The sequence below is a fragment of the Dasypus novemcinctus genome, chromosome 28 (assembly GCF_030445035.2).
Source record: "Dasypus novemcinctus isolate mDasNov1 chromosome 28, mDasNov1.1.hap2, whole genome shotgun sequence".
Classification (NCBI taxonomy): Eukaryota; Metazoa; Chordata; class Mammalia; order Cingulata; family Dasypodidae; genus Dasypus; species Dasypus novemcinctus.
Window position 1 is genome coordinate 35,960,116 of NC_080700.1, and position 19,876 is coordinate 35,979,991.

The 19,876-nt window shown below is 49.3% G+C and overlaps 1 protein-coding gene across 3 annotated transcripts in view; it reads left to right on the plus strand.

Moving 5' to 3' along the window:
- The window catches only part of AKAP12 (A-kinase anchoring protein 12), a 109,645-nt gene extending 90,185 nt beyond the window's left edge, over positions 1 to 19,460 (plus strand). For 2 of the 3 annotated variants that reach the window (XM_058289694.2, XM_004460391.5), the window contains 2 exons: positions 10,937 to 15,910; positions 16,577 to 19,460. In XM_058289694.2, coding sequence (XP_058145677.1) covers positions 10,937 to 15,903 — 4,967 coding nt within the window. In that variant the 3' untranslated portion in view covers positions 15,904 to 15,910; positions 16,577 to 19,460. Of the gene's footprint in view, positions 1 to 4,020; positions 4,193 to 10,936; positions 15,911 to 16,576 lie in introns of those variants that run through there. The other variant, XM_058289693.1, reaches the window with a different exon arrangement.
- The last annotated feature ends 416 nt before the right edge of the window (positions 19,461 to 19,876 follow it).

Below are 19,876 nucleotides of genomic sequence, written 5' to 3' on the forward strand. Positions count from 1 at the left end.
CCTGTTCATTCTTCCGAGTGATCCTTTCTAAATAACTTAAAATTGACAGAGGTTGCAAAAATAAAAATCGTACAGAGAACACGCAAATGCCCTTTCCCCAGATTTACCTATTAGTAATAATTTACCACATTGGCTTTATCATTTCATTTACTCTCTATGTTGGAAAACAAAACAGAAAATTGACACACAGGTTTGTTCCTACCATGTTGCATGTAGGCATAAAATAGACAGTTTTCTGAACCACCCAAGGGGTAAGTTATAAACAGCATGGCCCTTTTCTTTTAACTCTTTCCTTTGCAGTACATCTCCCAAGAATGGGATATTTCCTTTCATAAACACAGTATGTTTATCAATATCATAATTTACATCGTTACAATATTTTTATATAATCTACCATCCATATTCCAGTTTTGTCAGTTAATACAATGTCCTTTCTAGCATCATGCCCATCCCCGGCCCCAGCATCTCAGGATCCAATCTGAGGTTAAGAATTATAAGTTGTCATGACCTTTTTTCTTTCTTAATTTTTATTTTGGTAATATATATACAATATAAAATTTCACATTTTAACCACTTTCAGTGCAGTGGTGTAATTACATTCACAGTGTTGTGCTGTCATCGACACTCTCCATTACCTAAACTTTTTCATCACCCCAAACAGAAATTCTGTGGTCAATTAAGCATTATTGCCTCAGTTCCCCATCCTCGCTCAGGCCCCGGAGAACCTGTATTCTAATTTATGACTCCATGAGTTTTCATATTCTAATTATTTCACATCTGATGATCATACCATATTTGTCCTTCCTGCCTGGTAACACATAGTCTAGTTTTTTACTCTATAAATTTGCTTATTCTAATTATTTCATATCAGTGAGATCATGCAGTTTGTCCTTTCGTGTCTCTGGCTTATGGGTTTATCCATGTGACTGCATGTGTCAGAGTCATTCCTTTTTCACAGCTGAATAGTATTCCATTGTGTGCATACATGTATTTTGTTTATCCATTTGTCTGCTCATGAACATTTGGGTTGCTTCTACCTTTTGACTATTGTAAATAATGCCTCTGAGAACATTTGCTGTGCAAATATCTATTTGAGTCCCTGCCTTCAATTTTTTTGGGTACATACCTTAGGAGGAAGATTGCTGGGCCATATGCTAATTCTATCCCTAACTTTCTGAGGACTGCCACACTCTTCCACAATGGTTGCACCATTTTACATTCCCACCAGCAATGAGCAAGTGTTCTTATTTCTCTACAATCTCTCCAACAATTGTTAATTTCAGTTTTGTGAAGAGCAGCCAATCTCTAAAGTGTGTGAAATGGTATCTCATTGTGGGTTTGATTTGCATTTCTCTAATGGCTAGAGATTTTGAGCATCATGTGCTTATCGGCTATTTGTATATCTTCTTTGGAGAAATGTCTATTCAAGCCTTTGCCCATTTTTAAATTGAGTTGTTGGTCTTTTTGTTGTTGAACCATAGGATTTCTTTATATATTCTGGATATCCAACCCTTATCAGATAGGTGCTTTCCAAAAATTTTCTCCCATTCTGTAAGTTGTATTTTACTTTCATGATGTATCCCATTTATCTCTCAGGTTGCTCATGCTTTTGGTGTAAAGTCTAAGAAATCATGGCCTAACACAAGATCCTAAAGAGGCTTCCCTGTGGTTTCTTCTAGGAGTTTTATTTAGGACCTTGATCCATTTTGAGATATTTTCTTTTGTTCGTTTGAAAGAGGCACTGGAGCACTAGGGAGTGAACCCAGGACCTTGCACGTGGGAAGCAGGCGCTCACCAATTGAGCGACATCCACTCCCCTTGAGTTGATTTTTCTTTCTATCTGGTTGCGTCATCATCTTTTTGGTGCGTTGCTTCAACGCGTGGGGGCCTGCATCTTTCTGCATCGCGCAGGGGCCTGCGCCTCACCACGCAGGTCTGGGATGCCTTTTTTCTTTTTTTACAGGAGGTCCAGGGGATCGAACATGGGTCGTCCAAGTGATAAATGGGAGCTCAGTTGCTCGAGCCATAGCCACTCCCCCCGTGAGTTGATTTTTGTATATTACGTGAGGTAGAGGTCCACCTGCAGTCTTCTGTATGTGGCTATCCAGTTTTCCCAGCAACATTTGTTTGAAGAAATTATTCTTTCCCCAATTAAGTAGACTTAGCCCTTTAGTAAAAAATCATGTATGTAGAAAAACAAAGGAAAACCTATAAAATAAACAAAAAAAAAAAAGGAAGAAAATCATAGGTGTGAGGGTTTATTTCTGAACTCTCAGTTCTATTCCATTGGTCTGTATGTCTGTACTTGTGCCAGCATCATGCTTTTTTTGATCACTGTAGCTTTGTATTAAGTTTTTAAATCAGGAAGTGTGAGTCTTCCAGTTTCATTCTTCTTTTTCAAGATTATTTTGGTTATTTGGGGCCGCTTCCCTTTCCGTGTCAATATAATTGGCATTCCCATTTGTGCAAAGAAGGCTTTTGAAATTTTAATTGGGATTGCTTTGAATCTATATTGCTTTGGGTAGAACTGACATTGTTAACCTCCTTCAGTGCGGAACAATTCTTTTTTTTTCTTTTGAGTTACAGGGACCAGGAATTGAACCCAGGACCTCGTATGTGGGAAGCCAGTGCTCAAACACTGGGCCACACTGGCTCCCCTGAGTTTGTTTTTGTTTGTTCATTTGCTTTGCTTGTTGTTTGTTTTTGTTCAGAAGGCATCAGGAACCGAACCTGGAACCTCCCATGTGGGAAGCAGGCACTCAACCACTTGAGCTTCTTCTGCTCCCTAATGTGGGACAATTCTACAGCGTTTTAGACCCTGGCATACAGGTTCCCTCTTCCCATCATCACCGCATCCCTTATGTTGTGTTGGTCTCTTGTTTCCTTCTGATTAGACTGAGCCAGAATACTGCACAGGTGGTGTTGGGGCCTCAGGGTTCTGCACACAGGGTCTTTTTGTCCCTTATAGGTTGATGTCAAGGTGTTGCTTGATTCCTCCGTTGTGTGAGCAGTTTTTTCCCCTTTCCCTTGCAACTAAAAAGCAGTCAATTTAAGACTAAAAATATCTTGCTCCTCATCACCTCTTCCCTCTTCCATTTAGCGCCCTTTCGTTCTTGCCTTACCCAGTCTTTACATGGTGGTGGCGAAACGATCAAAAGATCTTTTGAATCACTATGTAGGCATTCTTTTCTTTTTGAAGTATGACTGCCACCATGACAAACTTTGCTTTTTACACTGAAAGAGAACTTAAATCGCTGTCTACATAGGACATATAGCAATTTTTCCATCCCAGTGTGGGAGCCAACAACATGCTGAAATACTTCTTGTTACAAATGGCACTTAAGAGTTGTAAAAAATAATGATTTTTGGAAAGTAAGAATTGTTTAGCTTTCAAAGGGTTATGGAATTAATTTTTCTTTCAAGAAAGACCATCTTTGGTTTTTGCTTCTATTTAGTGCACTCGAGAAATGTCTCTCTCCCTCTGTCACACACACTCTCTGTGGCCCTGGCCAAGTCCTAGGGCCATTTGAAGTCGGTTTGTTCCGCTGCTCTCCAGCTGGATGTCCTGGTGTGCTGAGCCCTCAGGCCCTGTGGTTCTGTGCTTAGAAGTGATGACTTTGTGGCATGAATGTGCTGGTGTCACCAGTCCTTGTTCTAGCACTCAAGAAGTCAAAGCTCTTAAGACAAAACCGAGCTCATTCCCAGGAGCCTGCCATTCCTTTAGGATGTGGTATGGATGAGCCAACTGGTGAGCTTCCGGCAGGGATGGTTGGCGGCAGTTTTGTTCTCATTTGGCCAGGGTTGGTGGGGGCCTGGGTTTGTGGAGGGGGCCCTGGTGGGGGACTTTCGGGCTTCCGGGGCGATGGACTGTGCTCGCCCACACCCACGGCCACGCGCCACCTCCCGCCCCAGTGGGATGAAGCAGGGACCTCCGGGTCGGGGTGCCGGGCAAGGCCCCCTCGGCGGGTGATGCACCGACCCCCCCCCGGGGCCCCCGGCGCAGGCCGGGCCGAGGCCGCCCTCTGTGACGCGCGGCGGCCGCCGGGGTGCCCGTGGCGCGCGCGGCCCTGCCCGGCGCCAGTCTCCACCCCGCGATGGGGCAGCCGGGAGAGCGGGCTTGGGCCTCCCGGGCCTCGGTAGGGCTGCCCCCGGCGGCCCGCGGGCGCCATGCCCTGGTGGAGTAGCCTGTGCTGTGAGTAGCGGCCCCGCGTCGCGTCGCCGTGGCCCCTTTCTTTGTTGATCTCCCTCCGCGGGCGCGGAAGCGCGCGGGAAAGGCCTGGGGAGGGGCGAGGAGGCGCCGGGGCCTGCGGGTGGCGCCGGGGCCTGCGGGTGGCGGCGCCGGGGCCTGCGGGTGGCGGCGCCGGGGCCTGCGGGTGGCGGCCCGGGCCTGCGGGTGGCGCCGGGGCCTGCGGGTGGCGGCCCGGGCCTGCGGGTGGCGCCGGGGCCTGCGGGTGGCACCGGGTCCTACGGGTGGCGGCGGCCGGGGCCTGCGGGTGGCGGCGGCCGGGGCCTGCGGGTGGCGGCGCCGGGGCCTGCGGGTGGCGCCGGGGCCTGCGGGTGGCGGCGCCGGGGCCTGCGGGTGGCGGCGCCGGGGCCTGCGGGTGGCGGCGCCGGGGCCTGCGGGTGGCGCCGGGGCCTACGGGTGGCGCCGGGGCCTGCGGGTGGCGGCCCGGGGCCTGCGGGTGGCGCCGGGGCCTGCGGGTGGCGGCGGCCCGGGGCCTGCGGGTGGTGGCGGGGCCTGCGGGTGGCGCCCGGGACCTGTGGGTGGCGGCGGCCCGGGGCCTGCGGGTGGCGGCGGCCCGGGGCCTGCGGGTGGTGGCGGGGCCTGCGGGTGGCGCCGGGGCCTGCGGGTGGCGCCGGGGCCTGCGGGTGGCGGCCCGGGGCCTGCGGGTGGTGGCGGGGCCTGCGGGTGGCGCCGGGGCCTGCGGGTGGCGCCCGGGACCTGTGGGTGGTGGCGGGGCCTGCGGGTGGCGGCGGCCCGGGGCCTAAGGGTGGCGGCGGCCCGGGGCCTGCGGGTGGTGGCGGGGCCTGCGGGTGGCGCCGGGGCCTGCGGGTGGCGCCGGGGCCTGCGGGTGGCGGCGGGGCCTGCGGGTGGCGGCCCGGGGCCTGCGGGTGGCGCCGGGGCCTGCGGGTGGCGCCCGAGACCTGTGGGTGGCGCCGGGGCCTGCGGGTGGCGGCGGCCCGGGGCCTGCGGGTGGCGGCGCCGGGGCCTGCGGGTGGCGCCCGGGACCTGTGGGTGGCGCTGGGTCCTACGGGTGGCGCCGGGGCCTGCGGGTGGCGGCGGGGCCTGCGGGTGGCACCGGGTCCTACGGGTGGCGGCGGCCGGAGCCTGCGGGTGGCGGCGGCCGGGGCCTGCGGGTGGCGGCCCGGGGCCTGCGGGTGGCGCCGGGGCCTGCGGGTGGCGGCCCGGGCCTGCAGGTGGCAGCGCCGGGGCCTATGGGTGGCGACCCGGGGCCTGAGGGTGGCGGCGCCGGGGCCTGCGGGTGGCGCCGGGTCCTACGGATGGCGGCCCGGGGCCTGCGGGTGGCACCGGGTCCTACGGGTGGCGGCGCCCGGGGCCTGCGGGTGGCACCGGGTCCTACGGGTGGCGGCGCCCGGGCCTGCGGGTGGCGCCCGGGGCCTGCGGGTGGCAGTGGCCGGGGCCTGCGGGTGGCAGTGGCCGGGGCCTACGGGTGGCGCCCGGGGCCTGCAGACCGCGCACATGGAGGCTGGGCCTTGCCTCAGGGCCCGGGTGGTGACACCCGCTGCGGTGGCCCTGCGGCCAGCGGGTGGTGACTCCCCAGCGCTGCAGGCTTGAGGTGGGGGCTGGGGGGGGGCACCCCAGGGCCGCAGGCTCCGGGGACTTGGTTCGCAGGCCCCGCCGTTCGAGCAGGGCCTAGAAAGGCCTGGACACACACTGGGCCCCAGGCCGAGCCGCTCCAGAACCTTAACGGAACCAGGAGATTTTTGTACGAGTCCTCAGCCTCAGGGATGCCCCCAAATCACATGTTATTTCTCTGCCAGATTGCGAGCACAGCCTGGAAAGGGACGCGGGGAGTCCGGGGACTGCTGTGGGCCCGGGTCCCCTGGAGAGGTGGGCAGGGGGACGGGCCGAAAGGGATGCAGCCTCCTCAAGTTAGGGGGGCTTAAGCAAGAGGGGAGCCCGAGAGGAGCGAAAGGGTGAGATGCAGAATCGGGGGCAGCAGGCCTTGCTGGTTTGGCTGCAACTTGGGGGAAACATAACAGGAAACGAGACTGAAAGAGACACTAGGAGGGCGGTTTCTGCTTGGTTTCCTGAGTCAGCGGTCCTGGGAGCTCACTGTGGCTTGGGGTCAGGAACCACGCTCCTAAGGTGCAAGGGCCGGGTAGAAGTCCCTCCTTACGCTGTGGCCTAAGTGTCAGCGGCCTTGCCTGCCAGGCTCAGTACTTGCATAGGCCTTTCCTGTCCTGGAGCAAGGAGGCTCTTAGGCAGCATGGCAGGGTGCTAGAGGGGTATTGTATCTTAGGAAGCAGCCTCCCAGCAGGTATGTGCCAGGGAGGCTAGAGTCAGGGTGGGTGCAGCCTCAGGCCTGCAGTTCTGACGGTGATAGCTATCAGGGTTACTTAGGCCAAAAGAGACCACAGACCAGTTGACCAGTTAGAATTTCTATGTTTCCATTGATCCTATATACTTAGGAAAAGAAAAAAAAAAGGGTTCAGTCTATATATCTCAAATAAGTTAATGGCAAATATGTTTCTTTTTTTTTAAAGAAAAAGGAAAATCTTTCAGGAAGGATTTTTTTTCTCCAAACCTCCTCTCTCTGAAATGTCCAGTTCTGGGGTTATTTATTTAATACTGCCTCAGTGCTGCTGTCATAAGGGAGAATTGGCTGGCTGACTACTGAAGCCCTCACAGAGCAAAGTAGAGGCCGTGTATAGCACTGTCCCCAAAGAGGGGGCTGTCCCCCATTGTGGCATGTGGTAGCAGTGGAATTAACTCCTCCCCAGTATCTATCTCTTCCCTACCTTCTGAAGAACAAGAGTTGCAGGTAATCTACGGAATCTATCAATAAGCAAAAATCTGTCACATTTAAAGGGAAAAAAAGTAAAAAGGAGGGGAGGACTTCAGATTCAGCTTTCCGCATAGCAGAGCACAAAGCATGCAGGGACAGGACCCCGCAGGCCCAAATGCTAGCCTTGACTTGGTTATGCCTTAGTTGTTTCATTTAACTTTCTGCAGTTCAAATTCAAAATACAACCCAATAGTACAATGGGAATCTGTAGACATAGATTCGTAACATATCACATAAAGAATAAAATTTTAATAAGGATATAAGATTATATAAAATGAAGGAATTTATGGATTTGGGGGAGCAAATTTTAAAAAACTACTGTTTTCCAACCCTTGGTGTAAATGCTACTCACAATTGTGGAGCTTCATTTTGTGGTGAGGACATTAAGTACATTTTCACAATGAAGACCATTTTTTTGGTGTCAATTTTAAATGACCTTTTTGTTTATTACAAAAAGCAATTCATGTTCTATATAGAAAATTAGAAAATCCAGATAAGCAAAACTAAAATATATCACATTGATAATAAAGTGTTCCTTCAGAGGTGTTGTTTGTGTGTGTTATGTTGGCGCAAGGAGGGGGGAGCAGAACAGGCAGAGAGAGTTATTTTGTTTTTGAATCAAAATGAGTTATATACTATTTCATAATCTGCTTTAGTCAATAATTTCCAGTTTTTCATTTCAGTAAAAAGTCATCTAATCCCAAATCATATATTTCCTCCCAAATGTCCTTTACTTGGTTGGTCCTAACTACTGTACAATTTAGGACCATGCCTTCCATCTTTGATTAGGTATCTTAAATCTCTTAATTCAGCACAGTATCCCTCTTCTCTTATTAAATCACATCAACTTGCCTTTTCCCCCCCAACTATTTTTAAGATTTCAAACATACAGAAAAGTAAACTCTTCATATACCCTTGACTACCCCCCTTCCTCTTTTCTTGAACTATTCAAAAATTACCTGAAACCCATTTTTGTTTTTGTCTGGTTTTTATCCTTGACCTGGGTAGTTGTTTGGCAGAATGTCTATCAGTATGGGTTGGTCTGATTGTTAACTCATGATTAGATTCCATTCAGCGTTTTTGTCAGGCATATTATTAGGTGCAAAAGAAATTGTGGTTTCGTACCATGAATTTTAAATCACTATAACTAGGTTCAAACACATCTTTATTAACCAAAATAGGAAACATTACAATGAACACAATTTTGCCAATGAGAAATAAGTTTGTTTATTCCTGTAGTGTAAAAATCCATGCTTTGGGATTCAGCGAACTCTTGGAAAGCTTTTTTCTTCATCCTGCTGGTTGTGGAAGCATTTTCCCTACAAAAAGTTGTCCAGATGCTTGAAGAAGTGGTAGTCAGTTGGCAAGAGGTGAGGTGAACATGATGGATGAGGCAAAACTTTGTAGCCCAATTTGTTCAACTTTTGAAGTATAGGTTGTGCAGCTGGGTATTGTTGTGGAGAAGAATTGGGCCCTTTCTATTGACCAGTACTGGCTGTAGGCATTGTAGTTTTTGATGCATCTCATCAATTTGCTGAGCACGCTTCTCAGATGTAATGGTTTTGCCACGATTTTGAAAGCTGTAGTGGCTCAGACCAGCAGCAGACCGCCAGACAGTGACCATGGCCTTTTTCCTGTGCAAGTTTGGCTTTGGGAAGTGCTTTGGAGCTGCTTCTCCGTCCAACCACTGAGCTGGTCATCACCAGTTGTCACATAAAATCCACTTTTCATCGCATATCACAATCTGATTGAGAAATGGTTCATTGTTGTTGTGTAGAATAAGAAAAGACGACACTTCAAAATGACGATTTTTTTTTTGATATTTTGGTCAGCTTATCAGGCGCACCCACGTATCAAACTTTTTTGCCTTTCTAATTTGCTTCAAATGCTGAAGGACCTAAAAATGGTCAGCGTTGAGTTCTTCGGCAACCTCTTGTGATTGCTCTCAATTGGTTGTTGTCAACTCCTGTGGCCAGCCACTTCACTCCTCAACTTCAGTGCTCTCATCTGCTTTGCAAAACCTTCTGAACCACCACTGCACTGTACATTAGTTAGCAGTTCCTGGGCCAAATGTGTTGTTGATGTTGCACGTTGTCTCTGCTGCTTTACGACCCATTTTGAACTTAAATAAGAAAATTGCTTGAATTTGCTTTTTGTCTAACACCATTTCCATAGTCTAAAATGTAAAATAACAGCAAGTAATAAGTCATTAGTGAAAAACATAAAGCAAGAAATGCACATTAAAATGGTGTATGACATAACATTTATTGAAGAATGCATGCCAATATCAAACAGTAAATTTCAGCAATGCAAAACCACAATTACTTTTGCACCAGCCTGATAGGGAGGCGATCTCTTGTCCTTGTCTGGGCCTCACGTGTGAAAGCACCTGGCAGTTTGCCCCATCACTGGGGGTGTTTGATGGCTTGGTTAAGGGATGCCTGCTGGGTTTCTCTACTGTAAAGGTGCTTCCTCCTTTTGTCATTTAATAAGTATTCTGTGTGTTGATACTCAGCAATTACGTGTTTCCTAACAACTGTTCACCTAATGGTTTTGTATTCCTTGGTGATCCTTGACTGAATGAGTTACTACAATAGAGTATGTAAATAGCGGCTTTTTTTTTTTTTTTAAGATTTATTTATTCCCCCACCTCTTTCTATTTATTTTCTTGCACTCACTGTTTGCAGTCTGTGGTCTGTGTCCATTTGCTGTGTGTTCTTTGTATGCTTGTCCTTTCTTTAGGTGGCACTGGGAACCAATCCTGGGACCTTCTGGAGTGGGAGAGAGGTGCTCAGTCTCTTGCTCCACCTCAGCTCCCAGGTCTGCTGTGTCTCTCACTGTCTCTCCTCTGTGTCGCATCATCTTGCTGTACCAGCTCTCTGCACAGGCCAGCACTCCATGCGGGAGAGCATGCTGCGCAAATCAGCACTCCCTGTGGGACAACACTGTGTGTGGGCCAGCTTTCCACTTGGGCCAGCTTGCCTTCACCAGGAGGCCCCAGGAATTGAACCCTGGACCTTCTATATGGTAGACAGGAGCCCAATCCTTTGAACCACATCTGCCTCCCAACTGTGACTTTCTAAATCTAGGACGCTTGAGAATGTGTTGAAGGAAGTTATGTCTGTATTCACCAATTGGCATTTTCCCATACAGAAGTGCACCCTGCTCCCCATGTACCTTTTCAGTATCACTGTCAATTTGTGGGTTTTTTTTTTTTCTTTCTTATTCAGCCTTGCTATAAACCATCATTGTCACTATAGTTCTTATGTTTCAGAGTTTGGCCAGTGGAGCCCCTTTAAGCTCCTATTTCCTTTTGCTCTCTACCCGTCAGCCCTTGTGTACCTTGTTCCTTGTATTTCTCCTGCTCCAGAGCTGGAATTTCTCCAGGGAGGTTTGGTCCCTTTTTGAGACTTAATGGAGAGATCAGGCTAGTTATCACATATAGGTACTTGTTAGTGGTATTTAGTTTATTCCTCTAATCCTAAATTTCCTAAGTTATAGATAAAACTCGATGAGATCTAATTTAAAATCAGGGTCTGATGTATAATTCCATTTTGCATTGCCAAGAAAGTAACAATATCTGGTTGACCTAGCCTTAGTGATGCTGTGGCCACTTTTAATTTCTTGATAGTTGAGATAGTTAACTTTCCCTTTATAGGAAACAAAGACCAGAGTGGTACATTTGCACCTGGATTTTTTAAAGGTCATTTGAAAGAAACAGATATTTGCCTAATCTATTAAGATTTACAGAGACCCTTATCCTGTCCTCGGAATTGCCTAGGGGGTGGGGATGGGTGGCGGTGGCTAACATTAATGAAATTACTAACCATGTATTTAAAACATTTAAATTTCTTGAATTGTAATCATTTTTTCCTTTATTTCCCCAACCCCTTCTTGGTTAATAGTTGGACAGAGAGATTCTGAAGATGTGAGTGAAAAAGACTCCTATAACGAGATGGCTGCTAACACAGCAGTTGTTCAAGACGTCACCAAGGACGAGCAGGAGGAGATGCCCGAGATCACTGAACAGATTCCGTCTTCAGAAAACAATTTAGAGGAGTTAGTACAGCCTGCCGAGTCTCAGACCAATGATGTCGGGTTTAAGAAGGTATTTAAGTTTGTTGGCTTCAAGTTCACTGTGAAAAAGGATAAGTCTGAGAAGACCGACAGTGTCCAGTTACTCACTGTCAAAAAGGATGAAGCAGAAGGAGCAGGAGCAGGCGACCACCAAGAGCCCAGCTTGGAGGCTGGAGAAGCAGCCCGCAAAGAAAGCGAACTAACCCAGTCCACAGAGAAAACCGAAGAAACCGTTAAAAGTGAACAAAGCAACGAAGAACTCTCTCTCAAAGCTGAGTCCGGGCAGGCAGCAGAAGGCAAGGATGAAGGAGAAGAAACACAGGAGAAAGAACCGAGCAAATCCCTAGAATCTCCAACCAGCCCACTGACCAGTGAAACGCCGTCCCCCTTCAAAAAATTCTTCACTCAGGGTTGGGCGGGCTGGCGAAAAAAGACCAGTTTCAGGAAGCCAAAGGAGGATGAACTGGAAGCTCCTGAGAGGAAAAAGGAACAAGAGCCACAAAAAGTAGACACGGAAGAGAATGGAAATACAGAGGAAACCTCTGAGAAACTGGCTGTTTCTGAAGAGCCACATCCACAAGAGGCTACTGAGAGTGTCCACGATGCCAGATTATCTGCTGAAGATCAAGCGAATGGCTTGCAGGGACCTTCTGAAGAGAAACCTGCTCCTTTAGCCACTGAAGTGTTTGATGAGAAAGTAGAGATTGTGGCAGAAGTCCATGTTAGTACAGTGGAGAAGCAGGCAGAGGCGCCCAGAGCTGAGGTGGAGGAAGCGGTCGAGTCCTTGCCATCTGAGGCATCTGTTGAAACACACGCTGAGCTGCCACAGGAAGCCGAACCAGCTGAGGGCCCGGTGAAGACCACAGAAGTAGGTGCCCCTGCAGAGGGCCACGCGCCACTGAATGAACCAAGTCCTGAAGAAAAAGTGTTCAAACCAACCGAGGGCATCGTCAGCGAGGCCGAAATGCTGTCGTCACAGGAGAGAATTAAGGCGCAAGGCAGCCCCCTGAAGAAGCTTTTCACCAGCAGTGGCTTGAAAAAGCTCTCAGGAAAGAAACAGAAAGGAAAAAGAGGAGGAGGAGATGGAGAGGCAGGGGAGCAGAATCACATTCCACCCGATTCCCCAGACAGTGCAGATGAACACAAGGGCGAGAGCTCTGCCTCGTCCCCTGAGGAGCCTGAGGAGATTACCTGTCTAGAGAAGGGCATCGCAGACGTACCCCAGGATGGGGACGTTGAGGAAGGAACGACTTCTGATGGAGAGAGAAAAAGAGAAGGTGTTACCCCCTGGGCATCTTTCAAAAAGATGGTGACACCCAAGAAACGCGTCAGAAGGCCTTCAGAAAGTGACAAAGAAGACGAACCGGACAAGGCCAAGAGTGCGACTTTGTCTTCCACTGAGAGCGCTGCCTCTGAAATGCAGGAAGAAGCAAAAGGTACTGGAGAGGAGCCAAAGCCAGAAGAACCAAAGCGCAAGGTTGATACTTCGGTATCTTGGGAAGCTTTAATTTGTGTGGGATCATCCAAGAAGAGAGCAAGAAAAGCATCATCCTCTGATGATGAAGGGGGACCAAAGCCAGCAGGCAGAGATGGCCACAGAACTGATGAGGCAGGAAAAGACCAAGAATCGGGGGCCGACGCTAATGCCCAAGAACCCGATCACGGGCAAGGAAGTCCCTCACCTGAGCAAGCTGGGAGCCCCTCTGAAGGGGAGGGAGTCTCCACCTGGGAGTCCTTTAAAAGATTAGTCACCACCAGAAAAAAGTCAAAATCAAAACTGGAAGAGAAGAACGAAGACTCTGTACCTGGGTCTGGCGTAGAACACGGAGCTTCAGACGTTGAACCAGGGAAAGAAGAGTCTTGGGTTTCAATTAAGAAATTTATCCCTGGACGAAGGAAGAAGAGAGCAGATGGGAAACAAGAGCAAGTCCCGATTGAGGACACAGGCCTGCCGGAAGCCAACGAGGACGAGTCCGATGTCCCAGCTGTCGTGCCTCTGGCCGAGTACGACGCCGTGGAACAGGAGAAGATGGAGGCGCAGCAAGCCCCCAAAAGCGAGGACAGACCTGAGCAAACGGAAGCTGTTCACGTGTCCGAGGAGCTCAGTAAGCACCTGGTTCACACGGTGACTGTGACTGTCGTTGATGGGACAAGGGCGGTCACCAACATCGAAGAAAGGTCTCCGTCTTGGATATCTGCCTCCGTGACAGAGCCTCTCGAGCACGCGGAAGAAGAGCAGCCATCGGCCGGGGAGGAAAGCGGCAGAGAGGTCGTCGCAGAAGGACCCCCTGTTGTTGCCCAGCCTCTGCCAGCACGCGAAGACACCAGCGAAGACGCGGCCGTCGGCGAGGTGGAACCGCCCTCCGGGGCCGTGACGCCCGCCGACGCGCCAGAGCCACTTGGCACCGAGGAAGTGGCAGAAGCGTCTGCTGCCGAAGAGACCACAGAAATGGTTTCAGCCGTTTCCCAGCTGACCGACTCCCCAGACACCACGGAGGAAGCCACCCCGGTCCAGGAGGGCGACGGTGGCATCCCGGACCTGGAGGACCTGGGCCGGCGGACTCACGAGGTCCTCCAGGCCGTGGCCGACAGAGTGAAGGGCAAGGCAGAGCAGCCTGGCACCTGCGGGCCAGAAGGCGGCCACCCCTCCACCCGGAAAGCAGACTCGAAAATGCCAGAGGAGGTAGAAGGAGCGGAAGAGGAGGCACAAGTGCCGGATCTGAAGAAAGAGACAGATGGGGTGCCTGTCGAAGAAACGAGAGCTGAGAAGGTGACCCCAGGAAAGGGAATTGTGCAGAGCACCCCGGACAGCTTCGAAAAAGGGCCTCAAGGCGCGGAAGGTGTGGAGTCCACTGACCTTAGAACCACCTCTCAGGCGGGGATAAAATCACAGACGACAGTGGACCAGGCTGTTACCCTTGACGCGGTGGAAACCCCGACGGGCAGTGAGACGAACGGCAGCGCTCCGGGGGCGGAGTTTGAGGTTCTGGATACAGCGCAGCAGGGCAAGGCAGAGGACGTCCGGGACGGTCAGGAGACCGCACCTGGCACACGGTCGCAGTTCCCAGCAGCAGAGGTGGGTCCCGCACAGGAAGAGCTGCCTCCAGTACCTTCCACGCTTCCCTCCCAGGGAGAAAAGAATGAACAGTCAAAAACGGAGCAAGCTGGAGAACGTACAGGTGAGGAGGTGTCAGTGGAAACCCTACCCGTTCTTTTGAAAACTGAAGTGATCCAAGAGGCTGGTCGACGTGCTGGCGAGGAAACCCCAAACACGCTATTTACAGGAGGACTAGGGGGGCCTGCAGACCCAGAAAGAATACCGAGTCCGCAAAAGAGAACAGAAGTTGTCCTTAAAGATGAAGGGACTGAAGAAGCTGCGTTTCAAAAGAATGTTTCCAACTCCGATCATACTGACCTCCAGAGTCCTACTCCGTCTCTTACAACCCCAGGGGAAAAAGAGATGGTAGTTGCAGCAGAACAGGAGAAAACAGAAGCACGGCCAGCCCAAGCAAGTGAAGAGAAACACGAGAAATTAGCTGTTACCATATCAGAAGAGGTCAGTAAGCGCCTGATTCAGACAGTTTGCGTGACCGTCATCGATGGAGAAAAGGAAGTTACCAGCTTGGAAGAAAGCTCTCCTTCCTGCCTAGTTCAAGGGGAGGCAGTATCCAAAGAAACGCAAGTTCAGAGCTCTGGGGCATCTGTAAGTGCAGCAGCCGCAGCCGTGGAGGAGAGGGTCTTGGGAGAAATTGCCGAGCTGGTAGACAGAGTAGCTGAGACCTTGGAGTCTGCAGGTACACACTCAGTAGCTGAAGAGAAATCTCCTGAAAAAGGTGGAGACTTGGCTTCTTCATCAGGGGAAGATGCACTGCCCGAAGGGACCGAGTCTCACACACCATCAACACCAGTGGTAGCACCTGCTGCTACCGCGACAGGCCTATGCTCTGACTTGGAAGGCCACCAGGCCACCTCACAGAAAGGGGAGTCAGGTGCAGATGACAAGCAGGTTGTTGGTCAGGAAGACAGAGCAGGTGCACCCAGCGGGGCGGACTTAAAGGCCGAAATTGAGACCGAGAGCAACAAACTCGTACAAACCATAATTCAGACAGCTGTTGACCAGGTAGCGAGCAGAGACGCCGCCGCCCCTGAAATGTTTGCATCTGCTCCAGAGACACAGGTGCAGCTGACAGAAGCGACCTGCCAGGAAGCTGAGCAGAAGACCCAGAAAGAAGGAAGCGAGCCGCAGGCCTCTGCTCCAGCCGCGACCGAAACCATCAGAGCTGAAGAGGAGGCAGTGGTGCTCGCCACGGCGGGCCAAACCCCCGCTGGCCTGTGCGCAGGCAGGAGGGGGGCTGCAGAAGAGACGGGGACCGCTGACGGAGAGCGTGCGGGTGACCACGTCTGCGATGAGCAGCTCGGAGACGGCACTCCCCCAGCAGAGGAAAACGGAGATGGAGTTGGGCCAGAGTCTGTGCCAGAAGACGGTGTGAGTACCACAGGAGGAGAAAGAATTGAGAAGTCAGCCCTTGAACCCAAAGAAGGCGAGCAAGTGGGTCCCACTGATGAACCCGAGCACCAGCGCTTAGCCCTGGAAGATACCGATGCCTCCAGAGCCTTCACCAAAGAGGCCCCAGATACCGGCGGATGGAGAGAGAAGGAAGACATCCAGGCCGTGGAATTCCAGGAAGGAACAGGGCGTAGCAGTGAGTCCCAACCAGAAATTCAGGCGCACACACAGGAGGAGATACGGAAACAAGAGGGAGGAGCAGCAAAAGCAGAACTTACCGAATCCTAAGCACCGTGTAAGTAAGCGCCCTTTTCCATTCAGAGAAATGTTTCCCCTTTGATGCCATTTGGGGAAGACTTGTTAACGGAGGAAATGAGAGTTCAAAAAATTATCATTCACTGCAGAACCTTTAGTTGAGATAATTATCAACTGCACAAGATGTCAGATAGTCTCATTTTTTCCTCATTGAAATACTATTGAGTCTTATCGACATCCTGAAAAGCATGGCTTCCTTTACCCCCAGTGTGTTTGCATTAGAAGAAGATAAAGGTGTGTGAATGCTTGGCTCAAAGGCAGAGAAACCGATTGTATCTCAGTATCAGCTACTTTCTTGAAGGCACTTTTAATAACTAGCAGCCCAAAGTAGGTTTATCAGACTATTCAAAACGTAATTCATAGCTCTCTAAAGAGGGGAAAAAATGGATTTCTCCCCGGCATTTTTTGAATTTCCCAATGCATATGATGAGCCTGACTTGGTATTAGGGCACTTCAGGCACTAGTTTTGGGACAGCCTAGCACATAATACAATGTGCATCCTCAGTGTCTTTCCTTGTGATGGATGGAGTTAAACTATGGTACTCTTAGGGTTTCCAGTTGCTGCGGTTTTCACAAGTAGTCTTTTAATGAATGAAGGAGAAAAAGGAGATTTTACCGACTCTTTGAATCTTCCTTCCTTCTGCAGTGAAACTCCTTGAACCTTTGTGAGACCAGAATGTGAAGAAGAGTGGTAGAAGACGACAGATGCTGCTGATGAGACTCAAGACCAGTGTTCCAGAACTTTGAGAACCGAAGAGCCGGCCCACCCACGGATCCCGTTTCTAGAGAACCCCTGACAATCCTGAGGCTTCTTCAGGAGCTCGAGCCATTTATCGTTTCCTTGTTCCAAGACCATCCTGTTGTTTTCCCCTGATACCATATAATGTTTCTGATTAACGTCCTAAATTCTTCACGTGGAACTGGAGTTGGCAATACCTAGTTCTGCTTCTCAAACTGGAGTACCCATCTTTACGTGTTTGTATATACATCTTCAGTATCCTTCTTCCGTGTCTATTGTATGTTTTTCCTAACGTGTAAGGAACTGTGCAGTGTAGTCCGTGCCTTTTGTACCACACGGTTGATAATGGGGCACACAGCCATCGGGGTAGCTCAAGGAAGCGTCACACCTCAGTTACAGCCCGTGATCACAGCGCTTCCAAGAAATGACATTCCTGATCAGAAGGTAAAACCAACTTTAAAACCCATTAATGATTAGGTCAACTTAGCATTACTCTGAAATTGGTCACTTTACTAATACGCACAGTGCGCTAAAATCAAGCATTTTTGAAACTTTGAGAAGGTCCTGGTGTTACAGTTAAATTTTTCTTTCTAGCTCAGTGGAGGTTGAAAGGAAGTTTTGTTCAGTAGCAGGCAAACTTAAGCCTTTGCCTCTTGATTGTTTGGCGGTTTGGACAGATGACGGCTTAATCTTGAAGCAACGATGTTTTTCATGTTCTGAAGAAGAGAACTGTCGTAAGTTTTTCGGTTCACTCTGAAATCTGGCTCACATTCACAAACACAGCATGAAACGAGGCAGGCTCTTGACAAGCTAGAATTTTGATAGATGCTGGATTGTGTCCGTGCCATATTGTGCCCACTTCTTTTACAAACAATGTTGCATTATGTTCATTTGGATAAACTGTGATTTGACAAATGATTTAAATAAAATATTTGCTTCACTTAGATTCGCTGGTTTCATTAGAACTTAGAAAGCCTGAGGCACGTTCGCTGCGTTCTGCCAGCAGGTCAGCCGGGCTCTCATCGGGGCGCTGCATGGAGCCTTACACGGGCTCGAGTTGCCTGTTCAGAGGAAGGCAGGACAGAGTGCCTCCGTCACTTTCCAGACCGACGTTCCTGGCACAATGCTACCTTCCGGCAATGTCTTCCGGAAAAGGTCAATTTCTGGGTCAGTGTTTTTGGTTTTACATTGGAAAAGAATGACAAATGTCTCTAGAAAGACATTTTAAGAAGACTTATCAGTAAAAGTGCCTTGCCTAAAAGGTGATCTTGGGGAGTTTGTTTTTTTTTCAAATTGTCAAAATGTTATGGGGAGCAGATGTAGCCCAGGTGGTTGAGCACCTGCTTCCTGTGTACGAGGTCCCGGGTTCAATCCCTACCACCTCCTAAAAACAAGCGAAAAAACCAACTCTCATTGGGAAGCAGATGTAGCTCGGTGGTTGAGCGCCTGCTTCCTGTGTACAAGGTCCTGGGTTCAATCCCTGGTACCTCCTAAAAAAATGTTTTGAGGCAGACTAATAGGTAAGAGGACTTTTGTCAGACAATTGCCACACGAGGAACAGTCACCTGCCTGCTGCAAGGGTCTACTTTTCCATACCTGAAACGTGGCCTGGGTATATGTCTTAAATTCTGTGGAACAAATTCAGTACTCCAGTTAGAGAACTTAAGTTTCTACTGCCAGTGAATGGTTTTAAAGTGTACATTCCAGAAAGTCTACTTTTATCAGAAAGGGTGTTAGACATTAAACTGGAAAGTAACTTTAATTACGCTAAAAACTGACTTATTAAAAAAAAATGGCCATATTAGTAAGACACCTCATCTCATATAACAGCATATGGTCTTATATTTGGAAAACATTAATATCCTTTTAGGGGCTATTCTCAAATACATAATAGCTATTTGTCCTTAATTGTTAAACTTTAAAATCCCCGAATTAAAATATTCTCTTTGGCCAACTTGAAACTTAAAAAAAAAAATTCCACACACCGGTGTCAAAATTTGAAGATTGCATGAAAATTACTGGACGTGGCAGACATTTGTAAGAAGTTCATGATTGCCCTGAATATGTTCTCTGTGGCAGGAAGAAACGTGCTGTTTTCAACAGATTCAGGATTTGTGTGGTCTGTGGAAAGCCGCTACATCTATTTGAGGTCCAGCTGTCCGCCTCATTCGACTACTGTCTGTTCTCCTTCCCCACGGCCGGGTTATTCGGGCCGTCACGATTGCTTTTCCAGTGCTTGTTGCTTATTTACTGTGCTCTTTGTACCAGTATCTGAATGCGCCCTTGAGCAGTTCTGTACAAGCTCTGTGTCCATTACGACATTGTTCGATTCACAGCAGGACCACAAACAGCATGAGGCTATGATTCTGTTTTATAATTCTAAAGCTGCTGTTAAATTTGTCAAGTACCTAATAATCAAATGTAAAGCTGCAAAAGTTGGAGCAAGTGCCTACGTTTTGCTATTTTTGGCATTGCTGCAGAGCCATGTACAATAGAAAGCAATGCAAGACTTGTAAACTCTCGCCATTTCTTGTAATTGAGGAATATAAAATGTTCCCCCTCAGGTTATTTTGCTAATGGTACACATGAGTTGCCCCTCTCTGTACATAGACACTTTGTTCCAGTATTTTCCTTTGATCTTTTGGAACGACAGGTAGTCAAAGGCTGGACATTTTAGCTTTCAATGTAAGCTTCAAGCGTAGCAATTTCCTCTAATCCAAGGCAATATTTGAGTCCTCATTCTGTTTGGGGATAAATTTCATTTATCTAAATAAAATACAATCTAATTAAATGCCATGGATTTTCTTTCTGTAATTTCACCTTGGTTCTGTTGTGATTGCTCTCTCTTTACTGTGGTGACCGTCAGCACACATCCTACTTTCAGCGACTAGCTGACCCGGGGGACGCTGTCCGTAGAGTATCCAAGAAGCTTGGATTGTACCTGGGACATGTGTGAATGTACAAAAATCTGTAGCAGTGATCCTTAACCATTTTGGGTCAGGGACCCTTTTAATTAGAATCTCATTAAAGCTCTGACCTATCCCGCCACCTCCCACATCGCAGTTTTATGTGCAGTTTCTGGATAGCCACACATCCACGAATGCCGAGCTGATAACCAGATTAGAAACTCTCTATCCAGCTCTGTAAGGAAGGAAATGGCCACAGTTCAGCTCCTGAGCACAAAACTGCTCCCACGTCAACCCAAGA